General features: G+C 50.5%; 1 protein-coding gene across 1 annotated transcript in view; it reads right to left on the bottom strand.

The window, feature by feature from the left end:
- LOC144717844 (uncharacterized) overlaps positions 1-22,869 on the bottom strand; it is a 45,646-nt gene extending 22,777 nt beyond the window's left edge. The window contains exons 1-2 of the mRNA XM_078593544.1: positions 22,113-22,869; positions 9,718-9,842 (exon numbers count right to left, since the gene is read on the bottom strand). Of these exons, the coding sequence (XP_078449670.1) occupies positions 9,718-9,842; positions 22,113-22,152 (165 nt within the window). The 5' untranslated portion in view covers positions 22,153-22,869. The remainder of the gene's footprint in view (positions 1-9,717; positions 9,843-22,112) is intronic.
- Between the last annotated feature and the right edge of the window lie 4,255 nt (positions 22,870-27,124).

Raw genomic sequence — 27,124 nt, 5'->3', positions numbered from 1 at the left:
TGTTAATATTGTAGACCATCATTAGCAGGAAGTGTTACTACATAGGCCACATTGCCCGAAACGACCACAAATACCAGCTATTAAAGCAAATCCTGGAAGGAAAAATCGAAGGGAAAAAACGACCAGGACGGCCAAAAACGACATGGCTCAGTAGCATCAAAACATGGCTACAATTAACAACAGCAGCACAAACTCTACACGCCGTGCTAGACCGGGACCAATATCATCGTGAAGTCGCACACGCCGTTAGGCAGCACTAAAGAAGAAGAATATTGTATAATACACTGCCATATATACTGACATATAAAGACGGCCCTTTGTCAATCCGTTGCCTGGAATAGGCCTCTCCACAGTGGGCCGCTCATGGCGGTTGTGTGACCACGCCTCACCGTGCTGGCTAGACGCGATGTTCGGTCGCCAGGCTCACAGCGCAGTGTGCTCGCAGCCGAGGCGTGAGTAACGTGCATAAATTGCCACTCTGAACAATGGATTTACGTGAAGATTCAAACACTTGGGTGGCGCGATTGAAGTTGCGATATAATCCCGTCACGATGTAATCTGCGTTTGTGTGATTTTAGCGAGAGGTAATATGTGTAAATTGATCATATGTGGGCTAAACACACGTACACGTATACATACATTCTCACGAGGCAAATATCCTCGTATAGCCTTAACAGACTGTAGGGGCAAGTGCTGTTAGCGCGCACATATGAAGGCCGGCACGGCAAACGAGGGGGTGGGTGGCCAGCACCACGCCCGGCCGCTTTTGTCTTCCCAGGTACTCGTTTGAGGCTGAGTCGACATAGGCGAGGTCCAGGACCGGTTAAAAAAATCACCACCGGTGTTAGCCGTGAACGGGAATCGAACTCAAGTCGCCGGGTCCGTAGCGCAGCGACACTACGGCTCCACACACACGTATACACACAGCCTAACATGCATACACACAGACACAGAAGCTTACTCTCCCACAACCGACGCTGTAGATGAAAGAATACGGGTCGAAGGGATTATTGATTTCACAATCGAGGTTGCAAAGGCTGCCCAACCAACGTGATTGGAGTGTTCCTCGTCATACGTCACGATGTGAGGCCTTCCCAAGCAGCAGTTGCTCGGGGCAGGCCTTTATCCAGCAGTCGATCGACCACGGCTTATGGCAATGATGATGAAGCGAATGCCAGAATTGTTCCAGCACCACAGTGCATTCATATACGATTGCATTTTATGCAATTATTACTTTCGTTTTATTACGCTTGTTTGCCTCAGAGAAGACTCAAACCTCTTTTATCAGTCGAGTCCGGCCAAGTTTTTTTTACAGTGGAGGGCAACGATGCTGCCGTGTGGAATCCAAATCGAGTAATTTGCAGACCCGTGCAGGTCTCAAGATGTCAACTACCTCGCCTGGTATACAGGAGGCCGTGGGTTCGATCCCGACGTTGATGAATTGTGGTCCTCCGGTTGTTCCTTCCACATTTAAAGTCAACGTGCGTTCAGAGTATTTGGCTGCTATAAATTACCACGCGATAAGCCACTTCGTTGGCCTGTCATTTGTGGCCAGGTCACTTCTGAAAAAGAGCTGTATAGCTCAGTGGGCTTTACCTGGTTAAATTAAAAAAGAGTTTATAGTTTGATAGTTTAAGAGGGGAAGAACATACAAACTCCGCGCAGAAAGGTGCCCAAATCAGGAGTCGAACCCAATGGCTTCTTGTTGTGAGGAATGAACCTTACGGCTGCACCACGCTGCTCACCCGATTGATATAAACAGCAATTCACGGGCAACCCTCTGCACTGCTGCCCTGCATGAACAGCTCATTGGGTGATAAACGATTGGAGCACATTCCTGCGGAGGGAGCTGGTAGGAACGTTGGATTGCTCAGTCAATGGCCAGGGTCAACGGCGGCGTGGTGTATTCCGCAAATATGGCCGACTGTGAGGGCGGGCACAAGCCGGCGTGAGTAGGTTAAACGTTGAGTTTTATAAGGGCACCACGGGGTGACCAGCCCCTCCTACCCCCCACCCAGCCCCACCCTCCCCACCCAGCCCTCCCCACCCTCCCCACCCAGCCCCTCCCCATCCTCCCCACCCAGCCCCTCCCCACCCTCCCCACCCCTCCCCACCCTCCCCACCCAGCCCCTCCTTACCCTCCCATCCCCACCCAGCCCCTCCCCACCCTCCCCACCCAGCCCCTCCGCACCCTTCCCTCTCCACCCAGCCCCACCCCTCCCATTTTTGGATGCACGACGGATGGACGGACACAATAATCCCCTGTGGGCTGGTGTAACCAGAAGGTTCCTACCAGTAAAACGCCATCTGTTAAAATGCAATGCACACTGGCCATCAAATTGTGTTAGGTGTGAGCTATTATTTTTATGCTTTTCCAACTAGAGTGAAGGCATATATTCATCAGTTTTCAGTCCGTTTCTTAACGGACCGTACAGGCATTCCGATTTGAATGAAACTTTCAGGAACACATTTGCGTTGCGAATAGAGACATGCCCGTTTGAAACTTGGCGCATAATGCCCTGTGCCAGCAATACTTTACAATTTTACTTTTAATACAAATTAAGTTTATTTCGTGATACAATTGTGACCATTGAAGGTTTTGTCTGTTACTCAATAGCTACTGTAACAGGTAACTATTCATACGCAAATTGAATAACTGTTCATGAGGAGACTTTTTTTTATTTGATTCTCATCAGACCCCGTGGTTTAATGTGCATTCTGCAACTCCACCTCTCTGTTTATGAACTAATAAGAAGGGCCATTTCCTAGAAGCTTTCACAGATGTCCAGTCTTTTTTTCCTTTCAAGGCCGCAGAATAATTGACACACGTGTGTTCCTTGTGTTTGTGGACCGCTGCCAACGCAAGCAGCAGTCACAGCATCACCACCAAATCATCTGTTTAGGAAATATATCGAGACGGTTGCACGGGAGCTTGGAAGACGAAAAAAAACATTGATTCCAAAGGGAACCACGGAGTTGCAGTCGCCAAAACGTGCAAAAAAGCTTTGCACCGACAGCTTCGCATCAACTCCCACTCGACTAATTCATCCTTCAGAGGACGATCGCAAGTTGGGAAGCGTTACATCGTCCCAACGCGTGCGTGTGCGTGCGTGTGCGTGCGTGTGCATGCGTGTGCGTGCGTGTGCGTGCGTGCGTGTGCGTGCGTGTGCGTGTGTGCGGTAGTGCAGCGGTTAGCGCGCTGCGCTATGAACCCGGCGACACGGGTTCGATTCCCACTCACGACCAACACCAGTGACGATTATCTAAACCGGTCCCGGGCCTCCCCTAGGTCGACTCAGCCTCAAATGAGTACCTTGTGCAGTGTGCAAACATCGCCACTGGGAAGGCAAAGGCGGTCGGGCGTGGTGCTGGCCACCCACCCCCTCGTGTACCGTTCCGGCCTTCATAGGTGGTCGATAACAGCACTTGCCCCTACAGTCTGTTAAGGCTATACGGGGGAACTTTGTCGAACTTTGTGCGTGCCTTCTCCTTTACTCGTTTAGCAACAACAAAAACAAAACCCACCCAAAGAATACACGAGTGAGTGCACGACACAGGAGCCATCGGACAAATATTGGCCACCGCCATCACCGACTCAACTTTCACGGCGTTTTTTGTTGAATGAAGTCGAATTCTGAATCTTGAGCTGTCCTGGAGAAACCCGATGAGCTGCGAAGCTATTTTATCGCAGATGTCCAGTAGGGGGCGGCTCGCAACGTTACAACCACAAACGATGCGTAAGAAAAAAACCCCGATAGGAGTGCAAAGTATAGAAAAGGTAAACAAATGACGAAAAATAAAAACGTAAAAAATTTAAATTTTCACGCGTGCCGTTTGAATAGTTAAACGGTTGTGGGCATTTGTTTGCGTATTCTGTGCCTGGGTTTATCTGCTTGCACAATACTCGACGGCTGATGCCGCGCGTTAAACAGCCACAGCACTGGGGGAGCTATCACAGAAGGTGAATCTGTCGCCAGGGAATGTTCATATTAAATTCCTCGCACACACAATTACACGGGATTACTGCTGGAATGGCATGTCAATTGATTAATGGTATGAGCGTTATTATATAATTGTGCAAAAGAAGAAAAAAAACTTGGTTCTAGATGCTTTTGAAATTATCTGCTGAGTTATTGAGACATTTATCCTCATGCTTACAAGGAATGTATCACGACTATCCCTGCTGTTATGGTTACAGCTCCCATGAAAACTTGACTCATTGATTCCTCGACCCTGATTGAGGACTCGATCTAGCATACTGTTTCGTGTCATCCACACTGGGGGTTACAGCAACACACTCAACCATCCATCCACTCACACACTCACTCACTCACCCACTCACTCACTCAAACTCACTCACACACTCACTCACACACTCACTCACACACTCACTCACACACTGACTCACACACTCACTCACACACTCACTGACTCACCCACTCACTCAATACAAAGATCCCCCATATTGTTTCAACAGACTGTTGGAGCAAGTGCTGTTAGCGATAACCTATGAAGTCCGGCACGGCACACCATGTACTCGTTTGAGGCTGAGTTGACCTAGGTGAGGTCCATGACCAGTTCAGATAATCGTGCCTGGTGTTGGCCGTGAGCGTAGAAATCAAACCCGAATGGCGGGGTTTGTAGCGCAGCGCGCTAACCACTACACTACCGCTCCCCACTCACACTCACTGACTCATCCACTCGCCACGCTACAGGCCAAAATATGTTTTCTCTCTGCTTTTTCCCTCTCACAGCTCTCACTTTGGAATTCCCTCCCTTTGCTGTATCCAAGCAACGTACTGCAGTAGCTCTTCATCGATGGCGCCTTCGATAGTGCTGTTTGTTGCTGGCTACTTGGCGTTTTGAGCCTTTGGGCCATGACGCTAGTCAACCGTGATCTGAGCACGTGCGTGCTGAGCGCACAGCGACCTCAAACTCGAGAACTGTGCAGCTTGACGGAGCCACTATTCATAAACGCGCCAACCGTGCAAAAGGGGCGACCTTTTTCAAAGCCACGCGTGCACCCTGGGGTGTTCAGAATGCAGCGCTATGGGTGAGTGGGATTTCCACTAGGAGGAGCCCCAGGTCAGCCAGTTCTCAATGCATTTCGCAGCAGTATTGGCCTCGACATGCTGTACAACAAGTACTCTAGAAACACCAGCGCGTGCACGCGCACGTTAGCGAGCGCCTATTAAGGATGGCACAGTGGTTTAGAGGCCGACACCACGCACGCTCAGGACGTCTTCAGTTCCCCATTGCAGCACCAGGTACTCATTTGAGGCTGAGTCAACCTAGGTGAGGCTCGGGCCAGGCGCAGGCTATAATTATTGCTTGTGGCTGGGAAGCAAACGCAGGTGACTGGGATCACGTGCTTGACCAAAATCCCCCCCCCCCAACACCACCACGATTCTGGTTCAGGCAGTAGCGTAACGCACGTGGGGACAGGGGGGGGGGGTACCTTGCCCCCCCCCACCCACCACTCCCTGGTGACCAAAGCTACGAGTTGGGGCCCCCTTGACAACCACCGTGAAATATGTGTTCAACAGCAGTGTAAAAGAATAGAAGGCTACGTAATGATGTGAGCTTTACTACCCGGCTTCACCCGAGACTTGGATTCTTGTCTTGGATTAATACACGGCGGAGGGTTGGGGGAGGATGCGTGACGTCAGCAGGCACACTGCGTGACGCTGCCGCATGCGGGTGACATCACAGATGTGACGTCACCGCTCACTTGCCGTGCAAAATATATCCATTATTGCGCACCCCCCAAAAAAATACAAAAGTCTATTTTTTATAATTTTTGCATGGTGTACAGTCTGGAAAGTACCCACGTGGCAAATTTCAAGTTTGTTGCATGTCGGGAAGTACGCTAAACATTTCGAACAGACACACATTCACAAATGTCCCTTTTATATATAGATAGAAGATAGCGCAGATGCGGCCGTGCGAGACAAATCAAACACTGGGGCCCCACCTGACCAATTGCCGCCACCCAGTGAGCCGGGTCAAGGTTAAATAATTTAATATTTCGTCGTCTCATTCTTTCAAATCTCATTTGTATTGTTTCATTTGTATTGTTTCATTTGCATTGTTGCATTTGCATTGTTTCATTTGCATTGTTTCATTTGTATTGTTTCATTTCCATTGTTTCATTTGTATTGATCATTTGCATTGTTTCATTTGCATTGTTTCATTTGCATTGTTTAATTTGTATTGTTTAATTTGCATTGTTTAATTTGTATTGTTTCATTTGCATGGTTTCATTTGCATTGTTTCATTTGTAATGTTTCATTTGCATTGTTTCATTTGTATTGTTTCATTTGCATTGTTTCATTTGCATTGTTTCATTTGTATTGTTTCATTTGCATTGTTTCATTTGTATTGTTTCATTTGCATTGTTTCATTTGCATTGTTTCATTTGCATTGTTTCATTAGCATTGTTTCCTGCCTCATTGTCTTACGTGCACAGTTTCATTTGCTGCAAAATGTACCGTAAGCTTGGAATTTGCATACCAACTTACACATCATTTGCATGCATTGCTAATTATTCGATTACCTGTTTTAATTGGTAAATCCATGAATCGATATATGATTAGTCACCTCGCACACCACAGAGACAAAGATTCCCCATATAGCCTGAACAGACTATTTGAGCAAGTGCTGTTAGTGAGCACATTTGAAGGCTGGCACGGCACACGAGGGGGAGGGTGGCCGGTACCACGCCCGGCCGCCTTTGTCTCCCAAGTGGCGATGTTTACACACCGCACCAGGTACTCATTTGAGGCTGAGTCGACCTAGGGGAGGCCCAGGACCGGTTCAGATAATCGTCACTGGTGTTGGCCGTGAGCTACCCCACCACACACACACGCACACACTGTAATACATACAACAGACCATATGCACACGTGTGAACAGATGAAGATTGTTCATGCTCTTGTTCCACGCATTGTTTACGAATGACGGAACCCATGCTTAAGTGTGATAGGTTTTATTATCCAGCGAATCGCCTTATTCTCATACGGACTAGGAAATGTAACTCTAAGATATGCGCTCAAGTTTGCCGTGTCAGCCAAGGGGCTGATGTATGCTTAACTCGGGCATCAGGAGGTTGAACTGAGAAAATGCTATAATCCATACGGATGTCGAATCATCGCAGGATGAGTGCTACCTAACTCAGTGTTCACATTTTATTAAAATTTAGCCACTCATGTCAATTAAGAGCTTCCGCTGGATCGTGTCTACATAGCACAACATTCTAATTCGGGTCGTGAGTTCCATTTTTTGTGCAAGAAGGCATTGAAGGTCCGAGGTCTGCCAAACACCGACGAGAGGACTTCAGGAAAAAGTTTGTGGAGTTTTTCTACTCCTCCTCCATTTCAAGAAGCGCCGACTGCGGTGGTTTTACTATAGTTTGGGTGGCAAGGGCACAATCGCACTCTCACTTGTCTTTAATGCATCTTCACGTGTCTCACCGTCTCTCTGTGTATCTCTATGGGTTGACTACATGGTCAGTAGCTTGAGTTGCGTGGCCACGATCACACTACCGGGACTTGTCTTTAATTTCCCTTTGGTGAAGGAGATGTGCCCATCGGCCTGGCGATGCTGTGATGAGGTTGACAAAAGAGTCCAGCAGATGCGTCTCCTTCGAAAAGTGGAAAAGTCGTCTCTCCGCGTAAAAAATATAAGCATATTTAAAAAATATAAGTATATTTTTTACGTATCCCACTTCCAGAAGGACATGTGGTATTGTTGAAAATATTCGTACGGATTACTCAAATGGGGTTACGCACGGCAACATCACCACCCTCTCCCCCCCCCCCCTACTGCAAATTCTGCGCAGGGCCCTCCTGGAAAAGAGGCCTGCGACTCACCGAGGTTTTCCAAGGTAAACACGCGGAGTGCCGTATTCCCTCGTTATCCACGAACTTGCTATTCGCGATTTTGGCCTATCTGCGGATCGCATCTGGAACTCTGCACGACGACTGCACCGAGAGAGAAAGAGAGAAACGCAGTAGAATGTGTCGAGATAAAGTGATGAGAGAGAATGGGATGCGAGAAAGTAATGCAGATCAAGACATGCGAGAAGAAAGTGATGAGATAAAGTGATAAGAGAGAAAGTGATGAGATGCATTATTTATTCATGTATTTATTTAAGGTAATTCATTACAAATGATGAGCATCTCAGGGACATATCCCTCGTGAATAACGAGGGAATACTGCAATAATACAGCAACAATGGCGATGGTATTTTTTTTTCCAAATTCCTGCCACTCTCCGTGCACCAGAAAATATCCGTTGCTTAGAATTCTCCTGCTTTGAGATTCAGGTGTAGGGCTGCTGCTACCTCTGAGCTAAATAAATCCAGGACATATAATGAGAAAAAGAATATCTCACAATTCCGAAAGAGGAGAAAACTACATATAAATGCACTGTCTGGTCTTGAGTGTCGTATCATTATTATTATGCAACTGATGCAAAAAAATCCCGGTAAGGCTTACAGACTTCCCTGCACGGCAACTTCAACAAGTGGGACGAGCCTGGGAAACAAGCAGGACAGGTGACAACCCACGACACAATGACTCTTGCAGTCACTTCAATGGGTTTCTCCAGCCCAGCACCATCCGGCGCTCCTTCCTCTTCCACAAGCGTACATTGACGCTCGTTCACAGAGACAAACACACAGAGGGTTCGCCTTCCAGACGTATGAATTGGGGCAGTAGCGAGATGTTAACACCCTCGCTTGGTATGCAGGAGGTCGTGAGTTTGAGCCCTAAACCCTGGCGATGCCTGTATATTTGGAGTTTGCATGTTCTCCACTTGGTTGTGCGGATTCTTCTCTGGGTCCTCCAGTTTTTCCCTCCACATTTATAAACATCCGTTTAGAGCATTTGGCCGCGATACATTTCCACGTGATGAGCGATTTCGTTGGAGATATCATTTGTGGCCATGTTGCTTCTGGAAAAGTGCGCCGTAGCTCAGTGGGTTGTACCTGGCAAAACGCATGAATGCAATTGCATTGTCGGAGCACTGCTGTGACGCACACCCAGTCCCGCTGCCCACCGGAACCGCCACCTTTTGTCTCCGCACGTCCGCTGTTGACAACGCTGTGCCGTGTGCCGTGTGCTTACTTCAAGGCTGCATCAACTTTGGGGGAGACCCAAACGCCAGGTTTAGATAACAAGTTTCACCGGCAAAACAGGTGAGGAGCTAGGAATTGAACGCAGCTGATTGGTAGTTCTACCATGTCACTAATTTCCCAACCATATATGCCTACACAGGCACACACAAGGATAGATATCCCCTTCTCTTGTATGCCGTCGGGGTAAGTGCTGTTAGCGATAGCCTATCAACGCTTGGTGGGGTCGAGTGGGCAGCACCACGTCTGGCCACCTTTGTCTCCCCAGTGACGATGTTTACACACCGCACTGGGTACTCATTTGAGGCAGAGTCGACCTAGGGGAGGCCCATGACCGAACTCAGGTCCACCGGGTTAGTAGCGCAGCACGCTAACCGCTACACGACCACTCCCCACAACATATCCACACCGGTTGAATACATACACACATATTCACTCGAGCAACAGACACACACACTCCTAAATCCATGGCCAGGAATCAGACCCAGGTGGCCGGGATTGCAAAGGCAGCGCATGGGCAATTGCGTCACCGTTGCACCGCGCACGCACGCACGCACGAGCGCACGCACACGCGTACTCGCCTGAACGCATTTCACGTTGATGCCGGGACACACGAACTTGCACCAGATGAGCCGCGCGTTCCATTCCCCGCACGTGATGGCGTAAGTGGCTCCTTCCCCAGGGCTGGCGGTCACCGTGGGGGGGCCTGCTTGCACGCACGCAGATCCACGTGGGTGGAACACACACGCGCGCGCGATGAGTAAGCACGCGCAATAAACACAACCTTGCACAATGCTGCGCGCACAGACGACGAATATCCACTCCCCTGCCGCTTTCCTCGCACCGGCCGTGCCCCCCTGCTCAGAACTGTACTGGCTTTAGATTCCTGTTAGGGCGGGTGCAGTGCACAAAGGTTGTGTGTGACCAGCACCACAGCCTTTGTCTTCTAGTGCTGAGGATTACGCACCTTAACAGGTACGTATTTAATGCCGAGTCTGCTTAGGGGAGGGCCCAGACAAATTTTTACATTCCTCCCCACTGATATTTGCCATGGCCGGGAATCGAACCCAAGCTCACCAGGGCACCGTGCGCCAACCACTGCACCACCGCTCCCCACACAATACAAGTGACAAAGATCTCCCATATAGCCTTAACTGACTGCTGGGGCAAGCACTGTTAGCGAGCACCTATGACGGCTGGCCCGGCATACCAGGGGGTGGGTGGCCAGCACCACGTCCGGCCACCTTTGTCTCCCGAGTGGCGATGTTAACACACCGCACCAGGTACTCATTTGAGGATGAGTCGACCTAGGGGAGGCCCAGGACCGGTTCAGATAATCGTTACTGGTGGTGGCCATAACCAGGAATCGAACCAGGGTGGGCGGGTTCGTAGCGCAGCTACACCACCACTCCCCCCACACGATAGAACGTGATGGCGTAAGTGGCACGCACGCACACCCACACACACGTCCCCATATACAGTACAATAGGCCATGCGTTATAGCAAAGAACAGCACTTAGACCGGTCAGTGCCGTTGGTCAGCGCCCATTAAGGCCGAGTGGACAATGCGGCTTGGGTGACGTCGCTCACTCCTTCACCTCTGTCGCCCGCGCACCCACGTGCATCGCCCACGCACTAGGGATGAATGATTTGGGGAAAATATCTAATTGTGATATTTCTGACAGATATTGCGATGTGATTTGCGATTACATTTTTTAAAGTCAAGCTTCGGTTCAATATTCACTGTGTCATATATTTAAAACACGTGATGGAGCATTACCACACGATGCCATCAAAGCAGGAACTGCTCTATATATTCTAATGCAAGGATGAGAACTTTAAAATATATGAATTTCTTCAAACGTGTCTTTATTAAACAATCAAACATAGAACAACTGTTAAGTTAAATAAGTAAAGTTATAATAATAAAAGATGAAACAATTCCAAAAAGAAAGTAATAGGACTTTTCAAATCGCGAAAAATCGCAGCCTTTGCGATCTGCTCATCGCATTGTTTTAAATTGCGATTTCGATTTGAAATCGATTAATCGTTCAGCCCTACCACGCACCCTAAGTGCTGCTCGCTTTTGGGCCGAGGCAACGTGGGCCGCTGTCCAAGCGAAGTCGGCACAGGCACACCACGAGCGGACGGTGACGCGCACGGCCACCGAAATTCAACGTGGAACTGGTTTATAAAACCAAAACTGGAGGCCATACATCATTTAATTTCACGCTTTCTGGTCCGTGTAAGCATGGGCACGATGGCAATCGCCATTTACGACAACCGTCACCCGAGGAGGGTTCCTTTGCAGCGGCGCCGCCAATAATACAAATAACAAACAGCACGGCCAGGTATTGCGTAATCATATTCTTGTAATCCAGACACTTGAATGGGTGGGGTGAGTGGATCATTCAGAGATAGCGCCATCGTGTTTGTGATGAATACGTGATGTGTTGGTTACGTTAAAATGGGTCAAAATATCAGCGTGTCCTCTACAACTGCCTAATCTCACTACTACATAATCTCACAACTACACAATCTCACTACAACATCATCTCACAACTACACAATCTACAACTACATAGTCTCACAACTTTTTAATTTAACTACATAATCTACAACTAAATTATCTCACAACTGCACAAATCTTCAACTACATAATCTACAATACATAATCTCACAACTAGATAATTTAACTACATAATCTACAACTAAATTATCTCACAACTGCACAAATCTTCAACTACATAATCTACAATACATAATCTCACAACTAGATAATTTAACTACATAATCTACATCTAAATTATCTCACAACTGCACAAATCTTCAACTACATAATCCACAACTACATAATTCACAACTACATGATCTCAAGAAAATTTTCCTCTCTAACACGCTGCTCACAATTATGATGTGTGGAAACGTCGCGGTGGTCATCGTGAGCACGTTACAACGGTAGCAGTAAAATCACGCGATGTTTGGAGGCAGGCAAACGTGATCACAGACACGGAGATGTACAGAGATAACGACTGAAGACATCAATCAGCAACATCGTCGTTATCTCCAAATAAATAAAGTCACTTAAGTGGTGGTGGGGATTTGCTTTTCTGCATGACAACGCTCACAGCAAACTGTTTAAAGGATTAAATAATCCCCCGCGATTTGGAAAGCTACGTGAAATAAAAGTTAACTGCTTTGAATTTCACCATTTGGTTCAAGCGACAACAGAAAATCGTTGGCATGCTATCGGACAAGACCAATATTTTTTTACGCGTGAATTAAAAACGTGTTCACATTGCATTATAACGCGCGTGTCATTTATCACCACAGCACCGTATGGCATTTGTAAGAGTGTTGGCGCAGCCGTTAACGCACTGGCGCTATGAGGCCAAGCACCCTGGGTTCAATTCCCACCCACGCGTAACATCTGTGGCAAGTGACTTTTGAACCGGTCCAATGGTCAAACAACCCCCATATAATCAACGCGATGTAGGGGGCCCTTTATCGAATGGTGGATTGACAAAGGGCATTACATTATTATTGGTATGATTATCCATCCATGAAACCTGAGTCTCAAAAGTCTCTTTTCAGCAGGGTCCAACTTTTGAGACATTTAGTGTGCAGTGGGGCTGTACGTGTTGATGGCCTATGAGAAAATCATCCGGAATGCGTCTCAACTAAAAAAACGAAAACTATTTTTAATTTACCAGTTGAGGCTCACTGAGCTGCATGGCTGGTTTTCAGAAACGACCTGGCCACAAATGATAGCTCAACAAAGTGGCTCACCACGTGGGGATTCTTGAGCAGACAAATACTCTAAACGCACGTTGCTTCTAAATTGTGGAGGGAAAAACAAAAGAACCCGGAGAAAAATCCACGCGACCACGGGGAGAGCACGGAAACTCCACATATACAGGAGTCATGGTCGGGATCAAACCCACGACCTCCTGCAAACCAGCCGAGGGAGATAAGAACTCGCCCCTGCGGGTTCTGTGGTCGGATCTCGGAGGCTAAGCAGGGCTTGGGCCAGGAAAGTCCTTGGATGGGCGACCACCGTGCATACATTATATATAATTATCTGTTATAGTCACTGGAGGCTACTTGTTGGGCAGCAGAGGGCAGTACGGCCAAATCAATTGCTGCAAAGCACTGCATTCTCTGCGCTCCCACTGCTATGCTGCCTGCCTTCACCAACCCGTAATGACCAGCGTGGTGAAGTATGGTCAAATACTCCCATAACACGGACAGCATGGGGAGTTCCTCATCCAGCAGTGGATACATATATAGCACACACACACAGGCGCACGTGAATGTGTTTACTTGTGGATGCTTTCGCTCTGCAAACCGCATTGCTGCAAAGATTAAAATAAAATGTTGCAATCATACCAACCACAATCCCAGCAATGTGCTTGCAATGAGTACTTGTTATGAGCTAGAAAGGTACTACTTTTAGGCTGAGTCCACTTTAGGGGACACAACATCGGCACCCCAACACACACGCACACAATCAACACGTGGGACACACAGCGCCTTACCTCGCAGAACGCACAGGCACACACCATTACCACACACAAAGACAAAGCGGGTAGCCTTCACAAACTATTGAGGCAAGTGTTCTTGGCGAGCACCTATGAAGGCCGGAACGGCACACGAAGGGAGTGGGTGGCCAGCACCACGCCCGGCCGCCTTTGTCTCCCTAGTGGCGATGTGTACATGCTGCATCCAGGTACCCGTTTGAGGCTGAGTCGACCTAGGGGAAGCCCATGACTGGTTCAGATTAATTGTCACTGATGGTGTTGGCCGTGAGCGGAAATAGAACTCGGGTCGCCGGGTTCGTACCCACCCCCACACCATTACCACACACACTCACTCAGCCTCACTCATACACACTTAGCCTCACACACTCACTCACTCAGCCTCACTCATACACACTTAGCCTCACACACTCACTCAGCCTCACTCATACACACTTAGCCTCGCACACTCACTCAGCCTCACACACACACACTCAGCCTCACACACTCACTCAGCCTCACTCATACACACTTAGCCTCGCACACACACTCAGCCTCACACACTCACTCAGCCTCACACACACACACTCAGCCTCACTCACACACACTTAGCCTCGCACACACACTCACTCAGCCTCACACACACACACTCAGCCTCACTCATACACACTTAGCCTCACACACACACTCACTCAGCCTCACTCATACACACACACAGCCTCACACACACACTCAGCCTCACTCACACACACTTAGCCTCGCACACACACTCAGCCTCACTCATACACTCACTCAGCCTCACACACTCACTCAGCCTCACACACACACTCAGCCTCACACACACTCACTCAGCCTCACACACACACTCAGCCTCACACACACACTCAGCCTCACTCATACACACTTAGCCTCGCACACACACTCACTCAGCCTCACACACACACACTCAGCCTCACTCATACACACACAGCCTCACTCATACACTCAGCCTCACTCATACACACTTAGCCTCGCACACACACTCAGCCTCACACACACTCAGCCTCACTCATACACACTTAGCCTCGCACACACACTCACTCAGCCTCACACACACACACTCAGCCTCACTCATACACACTTAGCCTCGCACACACACTCAGCCTCACTCATACACTCACTCAGCCTCACACACTCACTCAGCCTCACACACACACTCAGCCTCACTCATACACACTTAGCCTCGCACACACACTCAGCCTCACACACTCACTCAGCCTCACACACTCACTCAGCCTCACACACTCACTCAGCCTCACACACACACACTCAGCCTCACACACTCACTCAGCCTCACACACTCAGCCTCACACACTCACTCAGCCTCACTCATACACACTTAGCCTCGCACACACACTCAGCCTCACACACTCACTCAGCCTCACACACTCACTCAGCCTCACACACTCAGCCTCACACACTCACTCAGCCTCACACACTCACTCAGCCTCACACACACACTCAGCCTCACACACACACACTCAGCCTCACTCACACACACTTAGCCTCGCACACACACTCAGCATCACACACACACTCAGCCTCACTCATACACACTTAGCCTCGCACACACACTCACTCAGCCTAACACACACACACTCAGCCTCACTCACACACACTTAGCCTCGCACACACACTCAGCATCACACACTCACTCAGCCTCACTCATACACACTTAGCCTCGCACACACACTCACTCAGCCTCACACACACACACTCAGCCTCACTCATACACACACAGCCTCACTCATACACTCAGCCTCACACACTCAGCCTCACACACTCACCCAGCCTCACACACTCACTCAGCCTCACACACTCACTCAGCCTCACACACACACACTCAGCCTCACTCATACACTCAGCCTCACACACTCAGCCTCACACACTCACTCAGCCTCACACACTCACTCAGCCTCACACACTCACTCAGCCTCACACACACACACTCAGCCTCACACACTCACTCAGCCTCACTCATACACACTTAGCCTCGCACACACACTCAGCCTCACACACTCACTCAGCCTCACACACTCACTCAGCCTCACACACACACTCAGCCTCACACACACAGCATCACACACACACACAGCCTCACACACTCAGCCTCACACACTCACTCAGCCTCACACACTCACTCAGCCTCACACACACACACTTAGCCTCGCACACACACTCAGCCTCACACACACACACAGCCTCACACACACACACTCAGCCTCACACACACACACAGCCTCACACACACACAGCCTCACACAACACACTCAGCCTCACACACTCACTCAGCCTCACAAACACACAGCCTCACACACACACAATCAGCCTCACACACACACACACAGCCTCACACACACAGCCTCACACACACACACTCAGCCTCACACACACTCAGCCTCACACACACACACTCAGCCTCACACACACACAGCCTCACACACACACAGCCACACACACACACACTCAGCCTCACACACATACACATCCTCACACACACACTCAGCCTCACACACACACACTCGGCCTCACACACACACAGCCTCACGCACACACACACACAGCCTCATACACACGCACTCAGCCAACACACGCACACACACTCAGCCTCACACACACACACTCGGCCACACACACACACACAGCCTCACACACTCACTCAGCCTCACACACTCACTCAGCCTCACAAACACACAGCCTCACACACACACACTCAGCCTCACACACACTCAGCCTCACACACACACACTCAGCCTCACACACACATAGCCTCACACACACACAGCCACAAACACACACACTCAGCCTCACACACATACACATCCTCACACACACTCAGCCTCACACACACACACTCGGCCTCACACACATCCTCACGCACACACACACACAGCCTCATACACACGCACTCAGCCAACACACGCACACACACTCAGCCGCACACACACACACTCGGCCTCACACACACACACACAGCCTAACACACTCACTCAGCCTCACACACACACACACAGCCTCACACACACACACACAGCCTCACACACACACACTCAGCCTCACACACATACACATCCTCACACACACACACTCAGCCTCACACACACACACTCGGCCTCACACACACACAGCCTCACGCACACACACACACAGCCTCATACACACGCACTCAGCCAACACATGCACACACACTCAGCCTCACACACACACACTCGGCCTCACACACACAGCCTCACACACTCACTCAGCCTCACACACACACACACAGCCTCACACACACACACACTCAGCCTCACACACACACTCGGCCTCACACACACACTCAGCATCACACACACACACACTCGGCCTCACACACACACACACAGCCTCACACACTCAGCCTCACACACACACACTCAGCCAACACACACACACAGCCTCACACACGCACACAGCCTCACACACTCACTCAGCCTCACACACACACTCAGCCTCACACACACACTCGGCCTCACACACACACACTCAGCCTCACACACACACACTCGGCCTCACACACACACACAGCCTCACACACTCAGCCTCACACACACACACTCAGCCAACACACACACACAGCCTCACACACTCACTCAGCCTCACACACACACACAGCCTCACACACACACACACTCAGCCTCACACACACACTCGGCCTCACACACACACTCAGCCTCACACACACACACACTCGGCCTCACACACACACACACAGCCTCACACACTCAGCCTCACACACACACACTCAGCCAACACACACACACAGCCTCACACACGCACACAGCCTCACACACTCACTCAGCCTCACACACACACACAGCCTCACACACACACACACAGCCTCACACACGCACACAGCCTCACACACGCACTCAGCCAACACACGCACACACACGTGTGCACACAAACGCCTCGCGTAGCACTCTGCCCGTGAAAGACACACATGCACAATCACACACACACAATATATACACACACACACACCTCACACCATCCACTCTCAAACACATACACACTACCGCACACACACACACATGCACACACACATGCACATTCAGCACAATAAATAAAGACTTGCACACGTATATAAACACACACGTACACTCAACTGAATAACACATTAATACTTCTATACACACGCACGCACACGTACACGCACGCTCTCGCTCACACACTGACATACACACACAACAACAACAGACACGTGCACGAACAAAGGTGTAAAAACAGCAGCCGCTATTCGCACACGAAGTGGCGGTGACGTCACCGCAGGGCTCGTACCAGGCTAGGTGCACTTTCAGCCAAGTGTGAGAAGCTGGCTGCGAGCAGGCGTTCACAGGACAGGCCCAGGTGCTATGGCTTAAGTGATAGAGTTGACTGGCAGATGCACCACCAGGTGCTCCCCACTGTGCCACACAGATGTGCTCAAACGAACGCACATCATTCAAGCGTTCAATCATGCGCAAAGACCCCCCGTGTAGCCTTAGCAGAGTGTTGAGGGCAAGCACTGATAGCAAGCACCTAGTCGGCCAGCATGGCACACGAGGGGGTGGGTGGCCAGGACTACGTCCAGCCGCCTTTGGCTTGCCAGTGGTGGTGTCTACACACCGCTCCACGTACTCATTTTAGGCCGAGTTGACCTAGGAGGGGGGCTCAGGATTGGTTCAAATATCACTTGTTGTTGGGGGGGGGGAGTCGAACTCATGTCTCTGGGTTCGCATAAGACTATATGGTCAATAGTTTGGGTTGCACGGCGCAACGAAGTGATTTATCATGGACAGGCCTCATATGCATTGCTTTAAACACGTACCATCAACACCGCAAATGTGCGATTGTGATACAGAAAAGCGATGCTTTTTGTGTTAACCCATGCAGGAAAGCTTCCATCGCTGAATCTCAAGGCGTGATCTCAGGAGGTGGTGCTGCTTCGGATGTATGGCCAATTTCCCCCTTTTGAGCCGTTTCTGTGTTGAAGGAGAGACGAGACATGAACCCGCGACATTCATGCAGGTCACGCGAACGAATGAGCCCTCTGAGCCAATTAACGTGAGTCAATATCCCGTGGTGTCCGACGGTCACCCGCCATCGTGATGTGTTAACGCAATGCAATGGCTCTCCAACACGCCGGTGTGCTGTGCTCGTGACGAATTGGCCACGTTCTGTTTACGTGACAACCCTTACTAGTTGGCTGTGTCGGGTGGTGGCGGGTTTTAACGACACATTTATAGATGTATGCGAACTAACCACACGAAAACACCTCTATGATGGGCAATGCAATGGGTTTCATTATCCCGATCTCAACAACAACAAGAAGCTCGATTGACTTAGCATGGCACGTCCATCACAGACGACCGCGACCGACTAATGGCAATTCCAATTATGGTTCTTGAAGGGCTATAAAGCTGAAACTTGGCACAAATGTCGCCAAAGGCGTATGCATGACGGTGACGGTCATGATTTATAAGTCCACTTTTTATACGCGGTGGGTGGCATGACCGGTTCAGGTATCACTCACCGCTGATTTTAGCCTTGGCCAGGAATCGAACTCAGTTGGCCAGATTCCGAGCGCCGTGTGGACATAACTGGGGGAAATCTGAAAATCAACGATGGTTCAATTTGGGCTTGTTGCTTCGTTTTCACTCGGAGAGCAGCTGGGTCAAGCCTACACGGTTCTCCATTGCTTTCAGTCTGGCGATAAAGACTTGCAACATCGTATAGACAGACCAGTGTTCTTACATCTTCACTGTAGACCAGGTGAGTCTATGGGCCCCAGGTGAGTCTGTAGACCAGTGTTCTTCACTCATCTTCACTGTAGACCAGGTGAGTCTATGGGCCCCAGGTGAGTCTGTAGACCAGTGCTCTTCACTCATCTTCACTGTAGACCAGGTGAGTCTATGGGCCCCAGGTTATTCTGTACACCAGTGTTCTTCACTCATCTTCACTGTAGACCAGGTGAGTCTATGGGCCCCAGGTGAGTCTGTAGAGCAGTGTTCTTCACTCATCTTCACTGTAGACCAGTGTTCTCCACTCATCTTCACTGTAGACCAGGTGAGTCTATGGGCCCCAGGTGAGTCTGTAGACCAGTGTTCTTCACTCATCTTCACTGTAGACCAGGTGAGTCTATGGGCCCCAGGTGAGTCTGTAGACCAGTGCTCTTCACTCATCTTTACTGTAGACCAGGTGAGTCTATGGGCCCCAGGTTAGTCTGTACACCAGTGTTCTTCACTCATCTTCACTGTAGACCAGGTGAGTCTATGGGCCCCAGGTGAGTCTGTAGAGCAGTGTTCTTCACTCATCTTCACTGTAGACCAGTGTTCTCCACTCATCTTCACTGTAGACCAGGTGAGTCTATGGGCCCCAGGTGAGTCTGTAGACCAGTGTTCTTCATTCATCTTCACTGTAGACCAGGTGAGTCTCTGGGCCCCAGGTGAGTCTGTAGACCAGTGCTCTTCACTCATCTTCACTGTAGACCAGGTGAGTCTATGGGCCCCAGGTGAGTCTGTAGACCAGTGTTCTTCACTCATCTTCACTGTAGACCAGGTGAGTCTATGGGTTCCAGGTGATTCTGTAGACCAGTGCTCTTAACTCATATTCGGGGGGGGGGGGCATTTTCGCCGATAAGACATCATCGGTGTGAGGGGCCGCCACACATTTAAAACCATGGGGGTTTGACAGCAGCACGATGATGATGATGGGGGTTGTTTTCACATTTTGTTTATTGTTGAGGGCCCCACTAAAGGCCACCAGGGGGCCGTCAGTGGCCCGCGGGCCTTGCAATGAAGAACCCCATGATCAGTGGACCGAGTAATTCGCCTCCCGTGAAGTGTGACGCTAAAGCCGATAGAAAACGGGCAAAGTCTGCTTCCGGCTACTGGTACTGTATACGTACAGTAATACTGTGTACGTTACAGTGTACAACTCGGTCGAACAGTCAATACAAGCAGGGCTGTCAGATAACGGCAGTTGTCTTGTGGAAATACTTGCCCCCTGCCATAGCAATGTGGAATTTCCACCCGGTGCTTCTAAGCGCTTCATGATTTGCATTGCCTCCATGTGATGCCTGATATAATAATGTGACGTGGAGTTTACAACTCACTTTAAGACCGTATATAGGTTAGACTAGGTTAATCGTCATTCATAATCTTAATAAAACACAGTCATGCAATAAAGGCAATGTTGTGGGGAGCGGTGGCGCAGTGGTTAGCGCACTGCACTATGAACCTTACGACCTGAGTTCTCTACACTGCCTCCGTCTGACATGCGTGAGTGGCGAGTATTTGAACCGGCCTTGGCCCTCCCTCTATACTTTCCACCCCACTTCATCACGCCACACTGACCAGTGTGGTGAAGTATGGTCAAACAACCCCCCCCCCCCCCATAACCGATAACCTTCAGACGGAGGTGAAGAGGTTTTAATCCAGGGGTCGGATTCACAAATGACTGTGGCATGTACACAGAGGGCCCTGTGTAAGTGGAACGCTCCGTGTGCGTTGTGTGTGAGATGCTTGCGACCATCGTAGGTGCTCGGTAACAGCACTTGCCCCGGCAGTCCGTTGAGGCTACACGGGGGATCTTTGCCTTTGATGCCGTGCCCATCAAAAGCGGGGGAGCGGTAGCGTAGCGGTTCTGCGCACTGCGCTTCCCCGAATTCGATTCACGCTCACGGCCAACACCAGTGGCGATGATATTATCTGAACCGGTCCTGGACCTCCCCTAGATCGACTCAGCCTGAACTGAGTACCTGGCGCGGCGTGTAAACTTCCGCCACCGGGGAAGACAAAGGCGGCCGGGTCGTGGCCGACCTTCATAGGTGCTGCCCGCTAACAACACTCGCCCCAACAGTCTGAAGGCTACAACGGAGGGGGATGATCTCTCTGCCTTTGATGATGCGGCCATCATAATAAACAAACAAAAAAAGCAGCGTACACACACACGCGCTCATCATCCATTACATTCGCATCCCTGTCACGCCACGGGGCCCCCTTACACGGCACGAACACACGGTCGCGATGTGAATCATCAACATCGCGAACCAGACGAGATCCGGGACAGAAACACACACAAAAACAACCTCCGTCGACATCGGCGAACGCCTCCAGCAGCAAAGAAGGTCCAGCCGCTGCTGCTTGTCTTAGTGTGCCAACAACGTGGCTTGAACACAAAGATTAATCATTCGCCCCCCTCCCCCCTATCATATGTAGTCTTATTGACATACTTTCGGGGCAAGTGCTGTGAGCGAGCATTGCACATGTGAAGACCAGCGGGGTACATGAGGTTGGTTTGGTGGCCAGCATCACGCTCGACCGCCTTTGTCTCCCCCGTTGTGAGTATACACACACGGCATTGTGACAGATTGCGAGCGTGGGATGTGATGTGGTGTGTGTGTGTGCTTTGAAACTCACCAGTCGTCGTGTCTTTGGTCTTTTTCACGTGGCACTCCATCGATGGATGGGCACAGCGCGTGCCAGGAAAGAAACAACGCACACACGTGCGTGCGTGTGCAAGTGTACACGTGGGTACGTGTGCGTGCGTGCGAGTGTATACGCACACACACAAGTGTGTGTGTGCAAGTGTATACGCACACACACGCACGTATATACGGACGGACGGACCACACTCACAAAGAACCCAGTTTCATCACAGCCTTAAAAGATCTCTCGCACCGCTCCATAAAGGCCAGCAAAGTATGTCTATCCAAGTGAGCTTTGGAACAACAACAACAACAAAAACAGGAACAACAACAATAACAACGACAACACTCTGAACGGGTAGCTACCTCCGTCGCCACCGCTGCTGCTATGAGCTTCGCACGCACGCACGCACTCCCCTCCTACAAACACGCGCACACAGACGGGGGCGGAGGCAGTCTGGGCTGACACGGAGACCCACGGCACTCACGCACCCCACACGCGCACACACACACGCACGCGCACACACACGGGAAGAGGGGAGATGTTGGAGGCTGAGATGAGTGATCTCTCTCAAGACAGCCGCGCGCCTTCCCTTCCCCGCAATTGCACGCGGAGCCTCGAGACAACTGGGGACGGGAGAAGAGAGAGAGGAGAGGGGAGGGAGAGGCAAGGGGAGAGGGACGAGAGGCAAGGGGAGAGGGAGGAGAGAGCGGGGGGGAGAGAGGGAGGTGGAGGAGGAGGGGGAGGAGTGGGGCGGTGTGAGCGGACTGCGGGTCTGGGCATGCGGCCAAGCGTGGCTTGGAGTGGCGTGCCAGCACGCACGCGCACGCATGAACACACACGCACACACACGCACACACACACACTCCATCACGCACGTACACCCTCTCACGCATGTGCACACGCACACTCCCACACACACGCACACATACACAAACTCATGAGCACACACACACTCCATCACGCACGTACACCCTCTCACGCATGTGCACACGCACACTCCCACACACACGCACACATACACAAACTCATGAGCACACACACTCCATCACGCACGTACACCCTCTCACGCATGTACACACGCACACTCCCACACACACGCACACATACACAAACTCATGAGCACACACACACACACTCCATCACGCACGTACACCTTCTCACGCATGTGCACAAGCACACTCCCACACACACGCACACACACAAACTCATGAACACACACACGCTCCATCACGCATGTACACCCTCTCACACACCTACATACACACACGCACACAAACTCATGAACACGCACACTCCATCACGCACGTACACCCTCTCACGCATGTGCACGCGCACACTCCCACGCACACACACACAAACACAAACTCATGAACACACACACACACGCTCCATCACGCACGTACACACACAAAGACAAAGATCCCCCGTATAACCTTTTAACAGACTGTAGGGGCAAGTGCTGTTAGCGAGCACCTATGAAGGCCGGCACGGCACACGAGGGGGTGGGTTGCCAACACCACGCCCGACCACCTTTGTCTCCCCAGTGGCGATGTTTACACTCCGCACCAGGTATCCATTTGAGGCCGAGTCGACCTAGGGAAGGCCCAGGACCGGTTCAGATAATCGCCACTGGTGTTGGCCGGGAATCGAACTCGGGTAGCCGGGTTCGTAGCGCTGCTAACTGCTACACTACCGCTCCCCACTATACACACACATACACACACACACGCCCACACACACATGCTCACACACACACAGGCTCACATACACAGGCTCACACATACACACAGAGAGGCTCACACACACAGGCTCACACACAGGCTGACACACAGACACACACACAGGCTCACACACACACAGGCTCACACACACACAGAGAGGCTCACACACACACACAACTCATGAATAAGCACTCCAGCACGCACGTGCACTATCTCGTGCACAAATATAGTATACACAAAGATAAAGATCCCCCGTATAGCCTTAACAGACTGTAGGGGCAAGTGCTGTTAGCGAGCACCTATAAAGGCCGGCACGGCACACGAAGGGGTGGGTGGCCAACACCACGCCCGGCCGCCTTTGTCTCCCCAGTGGCGATGTTTACACATCGCACCAGGTACTCATTTGCGGCTGAGTTGACCTAGGGGAGGCCCAGGACCGGTTCAGATAATCGCCACTGATGTTGGCCGGGAATCGAACTCGGGTAGCCGGGTTTCATAGCGCAGCACAGCGCTGACCGCGACACTACCGCACACGCAAAGTCGCATAACTGATGCATGTGTACTGCCTTTTTGTATTTGGATTGTCAGCCAACACCGGTTACAACCCGAAGTCGAGATACACCGATTGTTTTCTTTTTGCCCGCCCACCCCCCCCCCAACACGTTCCATTCATTGGCTACCATATTCAGATAAGCCCCTCCCCCCCTCCCCCTTAACTTGTATTTAAGAGCTTGTCTCTTGGAATTTTGCCTCACTTGAGACAGTAAATCTAGCTGTGACGGTCCCACCTAATGACGGAGACTTGTGTTGCCTCCGAAACGTCGTGATTTATTATTTTCTTTCTATTATTATTTATATTATTTATATTTTTTATTTTTTACCTACGTGCCTTTACCGAAAAAAAAACTAAGAGTATGATGCATGTGTAGTGACACAGCGCCGACTGCTGTAAAGCAGTAGCCACTGCACTGGACACGAAGCGCACACGCCGCTGGGCATCCCACGCGCTGTGTGTGTGTGCCGGCAGGGTGGAGGAACTGGGGCAAGGCCCCCGGTAGACCTCGTGGGGAGGGCCCCCTGGAACCCCGTGGTGAGTTTCGAGAAGGGAGGCAGAGGGGAATAGAAGCGTTGGAGAGCTCCGGGCTGACGGTTCTGGGAGTGGACTCGTCTCAGTCGACGGTGCAACACGAGCAGGGTCGTGCCTGGGACGGGTCGCGTCTGGGACAGCGTGGTCGTGAGAGAGGGGTGAGAGGCCGGAGTTGCTGGCACACACACACACATGTGCCTCGAGCAGAGGTTGCAAACGGGTTTTGATTCCTTACCCGTACCCGTACCCGGCCGCACCAGGGTCGCAAATGGGTACCCGTACCCGTACCCGGCCGGGTACAGGTAGCCGTATCCTACCCCGTACCCGTACCCTACCCGAAATGAGTGACAAACGGTTACTCACCAGTGACTCACGGCCTACCCGTACCCGTACCCGGCCGCACCAGGGTCGCAAACGGCTATCCGTACCCGTACCCGGCCGGGTACGGGTAGCCGGGTATCGGGTAGGATACGGGTATCGGGTACCCAGTTGCGACCTCTGGCCTCGAGGGAGAAGAAGAAGAGCGACGAGACGACACATGCACACTCTATCACGCATAGTACGCACACTCATGCATATGCACAGTCCACACGCGCACACACACACGCACTCATGAATGCACATCGCTCAAACGCACACGCTCATGCATGCATGTACAGACACGCACAGATGAACATACATACAAGCACACGTACACACACATAGTCATTCATACCAACTCATTTACGCACCCGTACATATACACATTCACGCATACGAACACAATATTTTCATACATACGCACAGACATACATAAAGACATACACACTATCATGCATATTCCATCACGCATGCGTACGTAGACTCGTGAATACAGGCATACAAAACACAAAAACAAAGATCCCCCCCATAGCCTAAACATACTTGCGAGGCAAGTGCTGTCACCTGTGAAGGCCGACACGGCTCAAGAGGGGGTGGATGGCCAACACCACGCCCGGCCGCCTTTGTCTCCCCAGTGCCGATGTTTACACACCGCACCAGGCACAGTCAACTTTTGAGTCGACATCGGGGGAGGCCTGAAACTGTGGATCAGTTGTTCGTCACTGAATGTTGATCGTGAGCCGCAGTTGAACTCGGGTCGCCGGGTTCGTAACCACTGCTACCGCTCAACATACGCAGACTCATCCATACACGTACGGACAGGCTCACGTGTACACACACGTTCGTGATAAAAAAAAAACACACACACTCATGCATATGCATAGTTGTAAACGCTCATACATATAGACACATTCATGCATGCACACAAACACAATCTCGCCATTACACACACTTCTACGTAGCCATACATATTCATACATAAGCTCATACACACCTACACTCGTATATACACAGACGCATTCTTATTCATCCAAAGCCATGCGCCACTAAGTGGTGGTGATGTTGCCATGATGCTCGTGCCAGGCTAGGTGCACGAAGAGGCCACGTGAAATGTTGATGGCTCACTGGCAGCGGGTCGTGGAACAGATCCAGATGTTATGCGTCGACTGCTCGAGATGACTGGCAGATGCATTACTAACGCTTCCCACTGTGCGAACTCGCTGTGCGTGTTATGGCCACCCAGTGCTCTGTTCGTTATTTTGAGCATTTCTCCTCCGTCTTCATGGCCAAGTGCAATCAGCTTCATGTCCTCCTGTGCCACAACGGGTCATCTGTAATCGAGCCCATGCCATGCCTGCGTAGCTCCATCTATCTGGCCTAAGAAGAAGCTGTTTAGGCATGCTGCAGCCTTGGCTAGTGGAGGAGTTCACTGATGGCCTATCTTCTTGGTTCTTTCAGTAAAGTCACGTAGAAGGGAAATAATAAAATAATAAAAATAAAACATAATAAAATAATTATCACGACGTTTCGGCCACAACGCAACGAAAGAACCAAGAAGATGAATCCCTGCAGTCACGAAAGCATTCAATCCAAATTTGATGGCACTATGTTCAGATATTTCAATTAATCTATAAGCCCATCACTCAACTCAAATGTTGTTAAGCCTTCCAGATAGGATTGTCGGCAGAGAAAGCGTGAATATTTCAAGCTGGTGCATATATTCCTGTCCAAGAGTCCGCGTTTCACAAGCACAGATAAGAGAGGACATGATTATGGTGAGAAGCCACAGAGCGTCATGTGGAGTGGCAGGCCAAGCAGTTTCCCAACATCGT

The sequence above is a fragment of the Lampetra planeri genome, chromosome 4 (genome assembly GCF_965212315.1).
Source record: "Lampetra planeri chromosome 4, kcLamPlan1.2.h2, whole genome shotgun sequence".
NCBI classification, from domain to species: domain Eukaryota; kingdom Metazoa; phylum Chordata; class Hyperoartia; order Petromyzontiformes; family Petromyzontidae; genus Lampetra; species Lampetra planeri.
This window is presented reverse-complemented; position numbering and strand designations above follow the sequence as displayed.